The 11225-nt window shown below is 43.7% G+C and overlaps 2 protein-coding genes across 2 annotated transcripts in view; one reads left to right on the forward strand and one right to left on the reverse strand.

The window, feature by feature from the left end:
- GPLD1 (glycosylphosphatidylinositol specific phospholipase D1) overlaps positions 1–5579 on the reverse strand; it is a 64846-nt gene extending 59267 nt beyond the window's left edge. Inside the window, exons 1-2 of the mRNA XM_011962780.1 lie at positions 5375–5579; positions 2040–2095 (exon numbers count right to left, since the gene is read on the reverse strand). Of these exons, the coding sequence (XP_011818170.1) occupies positions 2040–2095; positions 5375–5474 (156 nt within the window). The 5' untranslated portion in view covers positions 5475–5579. The remainder of the gene's footprint in view (positions 1–2039; positions 2096–5374) is intronic.
- A 5343-nt stretch (positions 5580–10922) lies between these two features.
- The window catches only part of ALDH5A1 (aldehyde dehydrogenase 5 family, member A1), a 40136-nt gene continuing 39833 nt past the window's right edge, over positions 10923–11225 (forward strand). Inside the window, exon 1 of the mRNA XM_011962920.1 lies at positions 10923–11223. Coding sequence (XP_011818310.1) covers positions 11149–11223 — 75 coding nt within the window. The 5' untranslated portion in view covers positions 10923–11148. The remainder of the gene's footprint in view (positions 11224–11225) is intronic.

The following is an 11225-nucleotide window of genomic DNA, read 5'->3' on the forward strand; positions in this document are numbered from 1 at the left end:
ACACGCTAACATCACAATGAAAAGAACTAGAGAAGCAAGAGCAAACAAATTCAAAAGCTAGCAGAAGACAAGAAATAACTAAGATCAGAGCAGAACTGAAGGAGATAGAGACACACACACAAAAAAAAACCCTTCAAAAAATCAATGCATTCAGGGGCTGCTTTTGTTTTGTTTTGTTTTTGTGTTTTTGTTTTGTTTTGTTTTGTTTTGTTTGAGATGGAGGCTTGCTCTGTCACCTAGGCTGGAGTGCAGTGGTGTTATCTCAGCTCACTTCAGCCTCCACCTTCCAGGTTCAAATGATTCCCTGCCTCAGCCTCCCAAGTAGCTGGGACTAGACTATAGGTGTCTGCCACTATGGCCAGTTAATTTTTATATTTTTAGTGACGATGGGGTTTCATCATCTTGGCCAGGTTGATCTCAAAGTCCTGACCTCAAGTGATCGACCCGCGTTGGCCTCCCAAAGTGCTGGGATCACAGGTGTAAACCATCATGCCTGGCCTATCTCTGAGGATGACATTAGTATTTGGATTAGAATGCATCCTGAAAGGGAGCATCTGTGTTCATTTAACGTGTTTTAAATTAATAATACCTCTACTAGAATACCTGGTAGAATACCTCTACTAGAAATCACTCTGCACACACTCTGGATTGATTGTTCATGTAATGAATTAGGTGGATTCTCATTTCCACTCCTCTTTCCTGCCTACTCGCCATCAAGGTCACTGAAGATGACTATCAGATATAAATGCTGTTTTTCCTCATTCAGCCTGTTAAGTTGGCAAGGGAGGAAGCTGAATCTTATGACTAAAAATATTTTGAGGATACAACAAATTTCAGTTATCTTACCATCCTGTTTCCCAGATGGACTATCAAGACTTGATGTTATCAAATGACCCAATTCTGATGTCAGAAGGGAATGCTAACCCCTTATCGAATGTAGGTATGAAAGAATTACATCTTTGTCACAAAGTATTACTTAGCCATAGAACAAATAGAGCATATGATCAGAATGTGTTCATTTGAAGATGGGTAAAGGTGAGTCATCAGCTAGTCCTACCAGGATATAGAATATAGTAGGAGTTAGACGGAGAATCTCAGGGCATATTTCTTAATAAACACTTCCTTCTCCTCCTGGTGATGCAATTTGTGCATAACACACAGTAACAAGACGTGGAAAATAAATGATCTCTCTCAAGTATGACTTTTTAAAATAAAAACAAAAAAGATGGGCCAGGCATAGTGGCTCATGCCTATAATCCCAGTGCTTTGGGAGGCCAAGGTGGGAGGATTGCGTGAGCCCAGGATTTCAACACCAGCTTGGGCAACATAGTGAGAGCCCCATCTCTATAATAAAAACAAAAAAGATGTGCTCTTCTCAGCAGCACATATACTAATACTGGAATGATACAGACAAAATTAGCAACTTTTTAAAATGTACTATTTAAAAAATTTCTCAAGTATTTTTTCAAATTATGATTCTTATCATTAAAATCTTTAAATTTTAAGTGTGATATATATAAGATACATATAAAATGTTCAAGTAGCACTTGGAAGAGACATATAGCTTTTAACCATAATATTAATGTCTTATAACATTAATAACATAATATACAACATTATAACATAAAGAAATAAAAAATGAGTCTTTTTTTTTGTTTTGAGATGGAGTTTCGCTCTTGTTGCCCAGGCTGGAGTGCAGTGGAGTGTACCACAACCTCCACCTCCCGGGTTCAAGCGATTCTCCTGCCTCAGCCTCCCGAATAGCTGGGATTGCAGGCATGCACCACCACGCCTGGCTAATTTTGTATTTTTAGTAGAGATGGGGGTTTCTCCATGTTGGTCAGGGTGGTCCCGAACTCCTGACCTCAGGTGATCTGCCTGCCTCGGCTTCCCAAAGTGCTGGGATTACAGGTGTGAGCCACCATGGCCAGCCAAAATAAGTCTTAAAATTACTGTTTAAATATCTGTTAGGATCTTTGTTTGGCACCTATAGAAGAAAACTAATGCACAAAGAAGAAAAGAAAAATCAAGATTTCTACCTCTTTATAGTTAACATGCCCATTGTGAAGATGAAGAAACTCCAGAGCTCTGTGTCCTGAGAGAAATAAATACATAAATCAATTAAGTTCAACTATTACTGAAAACATAACTTAGGCGAGATGATTTTAAATGAAAAATATACAATTTTGTGGTTGTAACTGTCAAGGATGCAGGAAATGAAATGAGTTTGCACTCGCTGGCAATTTTCATTAGGTATAGATTTGTGCAATATTTCTATTGTACAAAGCAATACAAAGCAAGTTTAGATGGTGATTTCAAGTTTCTGCTTAACTATTAAATGGCTCTATGAGCTTTAGTGCTATTTAACCTCTCTAGACCTCAGTTCCTGCCGATGGAAAACTGAGTTTAAAAAATACCCACCGTATAGGTTGGTTGAAATAATAAATGCTAAGTGACAAGCACAGTGGCTGACACTTGGTAAGGAGCTCAAGAAAAAGAAACTGTCAGGCCAGGCATGGTGGCTGACACCTGTAATCCCAGCACTTTGGGAGGCCGAGGTGGGCAGATCACCTGAGGTCAGGAGTTCGAGACCAGCCTGATCAACATGGAGAAACCCCGTTTCTACTAAAAATACAAAAAATTAGCCAGGCCTGGTGGTACGTGCCTGTAATCCCAGCTACTTGGGAGGCTGAGGCAGGGGAATCACTTGAACCCGGGAGGCAGAGGTTGCAGTGAGCCAAGACCACGCCACTGCACTCCAGCCTGGGCAACAGAGCGAGACTGTCTCAAAAAAAAAAAAAAAAAAAAACCTGTCGTCATCATACTTTGCTTCAGTACTGAAGTAGACAAACCTAAGTACAAAACACAATATAACACCTAACCCATGGACTGAGCCAATGATCCTCAAAAGTTTCTCATCATTGGACCACAAGGACAAAATAATCTCAGGAAACTACCAGCTCCACCCCACACCCATCCACAGCCTGAACCTCCCAAGAACCAATAAGAGGACTAACATTCCCTGTGAAGTGACAAAGGTGTTACTTTATTTCTGTTGTGAATCACCTCCAATTACAAAAATTCATATAACAAAAAAACTATAGCCACTACTATATTATAAGCATTAATATCATAAAAGTCACAACCCACAAATCCAAATAACCTGTGTATAGGATTCCAGTGATTTATGCTGAATGAAGCCATTTCTAATTAACTCATTCACACAATGCTGACCTTCCACTCAGGCCCTTCATAAGAAACGAAAAAGTGAACCAAAACATTTATAAAAATCATCTAATGTATTAGTAAATAAATGATGGAGTTTTGGTCTTCTTCTCTGTAAAAAAATTCTCAGAATCCGTGCAGATTCTATTTCAGGAGATGCTTTCAATTATGTTCACATAAATATTATTCTTTAAATATCAATTAGGACCTTTGGTACTCATCGAAGAAAGGCAAGCAATTATCTGGTTTTATTAAAATTTCAGATGCAATCTGTCTTGTAAATTTTTAAACTCTAAGGATTAAAAAATTGAATATTTCCATTCATATTTGCTCCTCATCAGCTCATTCTGTAGTTTTAGCAATTTCAACTTCACAGAACACAGAACTGGAAGACACTTTAGAATTCTTCAAGAAGTTCAACCCCCTCATTTTATAGAATTGAGAGGTAGGTAAAGTGAATTGCTCAGAGTCACACATCTACTTTACCGGATGGCTAGAATTAGAACCTAAGTCTGGTTCTCTTTTCCATTGTTTCCCGACTCCCTTCTAGCAATACATTTTTAATGGAACGAACGCCAGACCAGCTGTTGGGACATGTAATTCTAGGCCAGGCCACTAAAAAGTTAGCTGTAAAACTGTCTAGTATCAGTTTCTTCATCTGTAAAAGAAAAGAACTGGACTCGCTAACTTCTAGTGTCCTTTCAGATAGTCAAATTCTGTGACAACAGGTTCTTGCCCATCATAGCTCAGTATATATGTCTGTTTAGCACTGACAAATTTTCATTTTTTTCCCTATAATTATTCTTTGAAACATCTGGAGGTGGTATAACTATAAAATTCTGTTATAATTTTTATCTAAATTAAAGAAAACTCAGGCTAGGCGTGATGGCTCACGCCTGTAATCCCAGCACTTTGGTAGGCCAAGGCAGGCGGATCACAAGGTCAGGAGATCGAGACCATCCTGGCTAACATCCTGAAATCCCATCTCTACTAAAACAATACAAAAAAATTTGCCAGGCGTGGTGGTGGGCACCTATAGTCCCAGCTACTTGGGAGGCAGAAGAATGGCGTGAACTCAGGAGGATGAGCTTGCAGTGAGCCGAGATCATGCCACTGCAGTCCAGCCTGGGGGACAGAGCGAGACTCTGCCTCAAAAAAAAAAAAAGGGAAAACTCAGAACATCAGGTATATCTGAAATTAATCTGAAAATTGCTATAGAATGTTATGATAGCTAATTCTATTACAAATTGACTCACATTTTCCATGTGCTAAGACATGTTACAAATACACTTCACACAAGAACCAAATCCTTTTGCTGAGAAAGATCTTAAGTGTTCTCAGTCCATATGCAAAAAACATGGTAGCTATGTGGGGGGCGCATGTGTTAATTAGCTTGATTGTGCTAATCATTTCACAAGGCATACATATATCAACACATCATGTTGTGTATCTTAAATTTATACAATTTTTGTCAATTATACATCAATAAAGCTAGAAAAATAAAAATTTAAAATAACTCTTTGTGGTACCATCTCCCTATATCCAGGATGACTCTGCCCTTGCCCCTAAGGTCGGTGGCACTGGCTTGCTGTCCCCTTCTCCTCCCCAACTCCTGCCATCCTACTGGCACCGTGAATATGGATGACCAAACTCCCTTACTTTCTTGACCTTCCTGAAGCCAAACACTTTTACAGCAATCTGACTCAGGGACCCACTCCCATGGCCACACATGGCTCTTTACATATAGTCGGAAATGCCTGTCCTTGCACATGTAAAACAATAAAAGTACATTTCTCATTCCTGCCATATTCCACCCATCTTGTTCCTCTCCCATTGTGTCAGTTCTGCTGCTGCATTGCAACCTCTCGTTTACTAAGCCTCTATTTTCCCATCCAGAGAAACATGCAGGGGCCCCATGACCAACGGGGCATCAGCTGTCTTTCTTATTTTCCCCTTAACTGAACCCGTGCTGCCAATCCCTATCCCTGGATGATTGCAATCACGGGCTTCTCCTCCCAGCTCTCAGGCGACTCAGCTCAGTGCCCAGGGGAAACTGTATCAATCCACGAGCTGGATTTTCAATCTCTTCCTTAATGTCTTTGACAGATGTACTGTCCTCTCAATAACATAACAAGACACCAGTACTTACCGATTTCTACGTGCGTTGAAAGGCCACACGATGAACCTCTACGGCAGAGAGAAGCCAGCACGATCATCAGCAGGCCAGGCCACAACCTGAAAGCAGACATGCTCTCATTCCCCACCGGCTCCTCTAATGACGTGGGAATGCTCAGAGCTGCAGTAGCACCCTGACTCCAAAATCCAGGCGCACACCCACCACTTCTCTCTAAGCAGGTCACTGACCCGGGAAACCAAGCCTCATTTCAAAATAATATCGTTTTCCAATGAAGTCAACTGTTCAACTACTGTTTAGCTTCACCAGAACAGCAAACAAACTCTGTACTCCTGGGGGGTGGGGGTGGGAGGATAAACTGAAATCTCAAAAGCCTTAGGCCAGAAGCACTGCATCTTCTGACCGAGGTTTTTTCTGGATTTCATTTTAACATGAAATTTGTGTAGAAATGCAAGCAAAGTTGTCTCCAGATATTTTTTGCTTTCTATAAAAAGGCTCACCTGTGCAGACAGTCAACATATTGGACCACCTCACCTTACAAGGATGGATCTCTCATGCATCCTTTCTACACATTTATCAGGCTGTCCTGCTTCCTCCGCCTCCCAAGCCACAAGTGCTGGGAAAGCTTTTATGGTGATCAGCTGGAACTGGCTTCTCTTTCAGTATTTGGCAACAGATACTGACACTTGTATGGGATTACACAAGAGCAGCCACTCCTGGTCTCTCTACCTCTCGCTGTTCTAATAGGGCTTATCCAGAGCCTGTTGCAAGGTCAGATTCCTGCAGGGGAAGCAAAGATGTCAATTCCACTTGGGAGGTGGAAGGAAGGGGGCAGACTTAGGGCCAAGAAACAGGGTTTAGAAAATGTTAAGCTTAGGATATATCATTAGGTAGCCAGCTACACTTCATTCGTGGGAAAAATTAAGCTCTTCATGAAACTGATGGTAATCTGAAAGCACAAATTATGCATATTTTACATTAAAAGCAAGAGATGGGCTCCTAAAAGAGTGAGAGGAAATGGTATTCACTCTCAGGTTAGCCAAATGAAAGGATGAAAAGAAAGTGGGATGATTTGGCCGGGCGTGGTGGCTCACACCTGTAATCCCAGCACTTTGGGAGGCTGAGGCTGATGGATCACCTGAGGTCAGGAGTTTGAGACCAGCGTGATCAGCATGGTGAGACCCCTTCTCTACTAAAACTACAAAAATTAGCCAGTTGTGGTGGCACACACCAGTAGTCCTAGCTATTGGAGAGGCTGAGGTGGGAGGATCTCTTGAACCCAGGAGGCGGAGATTACAGTGAGCCGAGATTGCACCACTGCACCCTAGCCTGGGTGACAGAGCAAGCCCCTGTCTCAAAAAAAAAAAAGAAAAGAAAAAAAGAAAGTGGAATGATTTGAGACAGTTGTCTGCCCCAACAGTTTCCCCTGTAAGCTTAACACAGTCACTTGCACAGCCCCAAGGAAAGGAATCCTGCAGCTCCCCACAAACCTGAGGGCAGTAGGCCCAGCTACTCCCGATTAGTCCAGAGGCCCTATGTCTACGTGTTTTGTTTGACTAACAGGATGTTTTATAAACTTAAATCAAGTTTATAAACTTTTTCTAAATGAGAAAATTCACATAAAAACCTAGATTTCTGGCTCTCTTAAAAACAGAAGAACCATCCTGGCTAACACGGTGAAACCCAAACCCCATCTCTACTAAAAATACAAAAATCTAGCCGGGCGAGGTGGCGGGCGCCTGTAGTCCCAGCTACTCCGGAGGCTGAGGCAGGAGAATGGCGTAAACCCGGGAGGCGGAGCTTGCAGTGAGCTGAGATCCGGCCACTGCACTCCAGCCCGGGCAACAGAGCAAGACTCCGTCTCAAAAAAAAAACAAAAAAACAAAAAACAGAAGAACTAGCATCATGAAATGACACTCCCATGTGACATGACAACCAGCTGCAGCCAAGAGCTGATAGAGCATGTCCTGCTTCTCCAGTCCCCAGCATCCATGCAATGTGTGCAGGTTTCCACACCCCTCCTGGCCACCAGAGGCCTTTGAGTTTGCCTCCCTCTCACTCTGGGCCTTCTACAGCCTGTGCGTGAGGTAGTCGCAATTATTAATTGGGTCTTTGGATATTCTCTCTCAGAACATCCAAGAGCAGTCAATCAATGGTTACAGTGAGAGGGTTGCAAAGGGTCACCAGGGGAAAAAAAATAATACTGCCTAGAAACAATATCTAACCAGATATAATAAAACCCATCCAAAAAGCACCAAAGAAATGGGTTCAGACCAGGTGTGGTGGCTCATGCCTGTAATCCCAGCACTTTGGGAGGCCAAGGTGGGCAGATGGTTTGAGGCCAGGAGTTCAAAACCAGCCTGTGCAACATGGCAAAATCCCATCTCTACTAAGAAAAAAACAAAAACAAAAATTAGCCGGGCGTGGTGGCGTGCACTTGCAGTCCCAGCTACTCAGGAGGTTGAGGCGGGAAGATCGCTTGTACCTGGGAAGTGGAGGTTGCAGTGAGCTGATGTCACACCACTGCACTCCAGCCTGGGCAAAACCCCACCTCAAAAAAAAAAAAAAAAAAAAAGGAATGGGTTCAGTTACCAAACAATACTAATCCCAAATGTCTCAATTTCTCATTATATATTTTTCTGTATTTGAGATTCAGAATGACATAAATTTATGAATATAATAAAGAGGAAATTATTTGCTTAGCGTGATAGCTATGAATATGGTCTTTATGTGACAATATTGCTTGCAGTTTCATTAAGTTTGTATTAACAATAAAATCATCAAAGATATGACTTTAAAGAAAGTTAAAATGTAGCTCACAATATTACTATCTGACAAATAATAAGCATATGGAAATATTTTCTTTCTGCTCCACACCTCCCTTTCCTAATATAGGTGGCTTTGTTATAAACAAGATAGCATGATTCTAGCATTTAGAACTCTTCTGGAAATACAGACCCAAGGTGAAAAGTAAACATACAGCTACATTAAGGAGTGAGTAGGGAGAATATAGGCTTGAGAGTCAGAAGGTCTCAAGCTTTATGTGGGCCAGTCTAGAAAATGGGGGAGAGGAGGCTGGGCACCGTGTCTCACGCCTGTATTCCCAGTACTTTGGGAGGCCGAGGTGGGCGGATCACCTGAGGTCAGGAGTTCAAGACCAGCCTGGCCAACATGGTGAAACCCCATCTCTACTAAAAACACAAAAATTAGCTGGGCATGGTGGCACGCACCTGTATTCCCAGCTACTCCAGAGGCTGAGGAAGGAGAATCACTTGAACCCAGGAGGCAGACACTGCAGTGAGCTGAGATCGTGCCATCCAGCCTGGGTGACACACTAAGACCCTGTCTCGAAAAGAAAGAAAAAAAGAAAAGAAAAAGAAAATGGGGGCGAGGATGAATAAGGGTGGGAACTGGGGAGTGGAGGTTCCCAGGACAAGGGCAGGCAAAGGAGAAAGGAAGGAAGAGGTCCCTCTCCCCTGATGGTCTCGTCCTTGTAGGCCCTGGTAAGGACACCCAGTCAGGTGCTAGGAGTCATCAGGACAAGCTGAAAGTAAGACAGGAGCCAGGAGGGACTTGTTTACACTATGAATGGGGGCTTGCAGAGGGGCACAAAGCCGAGGGAAAAGGGAAGAGCCACACTGTGAACTTTCTAAGCTCCAGGCACTTTTGCCTTTGTGAAGTACTTCCTGTCATAAAAATAAGTAAACAATAAATAGAAATCACATTTTACATCTGCATTGGTGTAAGATTAACATATTAATATGCCACCTAAAAGTTCATTTTCTTCTTCAGGTTTTAGAAGAAATCAAACATTTTTGAGTGCTCCTAAAAGTTTTATGGGCCCTCAGCATGTACCTACTGTGTCTAATGGATAAGTCATCTGGGAAAGGGAGTGGGTACCCTTTGATACAGAACCTTAAAAAGATAAGTGGACTAGGGTAACTTTTGAGCAAGAGAGGAAGCCACAATTAACTTGGCTTCTCCCGGCCTCAGTTGATGGAGGCCTTAATTGAATGATTTCCCCAGGCCAGTAGAAATGGGCTATCCTGTAATCCCAGCACTTTGGGAGGCCAAGGGGAGCGGATCACTTGAGGTCAGGAGTTCAAGACCAGCCTGGTCAACGTGGTGAAAACCTGTCTCTACTAAAAACACAAAAATTAGCTGGGCTTGGTGACACACACCGGTAGCCCCATCTACTCGGGAGGCTGAGGCAGGAGAATCGCTTGAGAGGCAGAAGTTGCAGGGAGCTGAAATCGCACCACTGCACTCCACCTGGGCGACAGAATGAGTCTGTTGGTCTCACAAGAACAAAACAAACAAAAAACAACCCCCACTACCAAAAACAAACAAAAAAACACTCCCTCTGCAGGCAGGAGATGTAAACACGCCAGCTCCCAGCCCCAACTGTGATACCTACTGGCCGACATCCCTATTAGGACTCCCTGGTTCTCCCCAGTTCCTGCAATAAAATACAGAACAAAATAATGTGAAATTGATTAAACTCTGCTGTTACCACTTCTGCCATATGTGACTGGCTCAAAACTCAATGGATCTGACTCAGCAAAACACAAAGTCAAAATTTAAAGTTACTGCCTCAGCATTTTGCAAATGTCCTAGAAAAAGGTGAAAGCTAGCAAGATACTCTCAACGCTGTAGGAGTTGAGAAAGGGAGATATGTTGAGACTAGTAACCTAAAATCAAAGCATAGGGCTGGGCTTCATTTGCACCCACAAATTCCCAGCATACGCCCTACTATTTTTAGTTGTATCCTCCTTAGGTTTTAAGCTTCCCTGCTGCTTTCAGAGTCTTAAGCTGAAGTCTAATTTTTGAGCAGATGAAGAATGTTGTTTAAAGCTGCTCAAATACCTTGGTTGGATAGTATGCTCAATACTTATACCTTGGTTGATTCGATTTGGACAAATGCTTCCATTTACTAGTTGGTGGCCCAACTTTAATCTTACTAGTGGTTTGACTAGGGTAGCTAGTATGACTTTGAATACTATTGAATTTAATGTAGCAACTGTAATGAGCATTTTACGTTATCTCACAACAAACCTACGGGGTAGATACGGTTCTATTTTATAAGTGACTGGACTAAGGTTAACCTGTCGGTCACGCAGCTTGTCGGCAACAGACTGAGTTTGGATCCTAGTCTGTTTATTTCCAAGGCGCTGTTATTTATCGGGTGCGCCCGCAGGAGAATGCCTAGACACACACCCAGAAAAGCAGGCAGGCAGCAGAACGCGGGGTCACACTTCGACCCCTCTGAGAACCATCGCTCCCAATCAATCCTACGTGCTCAGGAGCTACAACGATGAAGAAGCGTGATCATGGCCTTGGCATTTAGGGCAGGCACCAGCGCATCTACGGACTGCGCACAAATTCCGGGGATGCCGAATTTGGGGGATGCTAAGGGGAGACAGTGGGTCTCTAGCAGCGGTTGGGGGCTCAGGAGCAGTTAGTGACAAATGAGCACCCGAAAAGTGAAAAGGTGACAGCAGTCCGCAGGTGCATCTACCAGAGAGCCTTCTCCATCCCCCAAGCCAACCCTTCCCCAGGAGCGAAGCCGTGCGGCGCTCAGGGCAAGGTGCAGAGGGCGGCGCGGCGGTGCAGCGAGAAAGGCGCGGAGAGAGGGCGCTGCTCTGTGGCTCTGCAACCTTCCGCCAGCTCCCCGGCTTTCCCCGCGCGTCTCCGGCGCCTCCTCGCTCCTCTTGCTTTCCCCGCGACCCCTGCGTTCCCGTGCACGCGCGTCCGCTTGCCTGTTTCGTGTCGCCGTCGCTGCCCGGGCCATGGCGACCTGCTTTTGGCTGCGGAGCTGCGGGGCCCGGCGCCTCGGGTCGACGTTTCCAGGCTGCCGCCTCCACCC

Source organism: Colobus angolensis, unplaced genomic scaffold (genome assembly GCF_000951035.1).
Source record: "Colobus angolensis palliatus isolate OR3802 unplaced genomic scaffold, Cang.pa_1.0 Scaffold6, whole genome shotgun sequence".
Taxonomy (NCBI): domain Eukaryota; kingdom Metazoa; phylum Chordata; class Mammalia; order Primates; family Cercopithecidae; genus Colobus; species Colobus angolensis.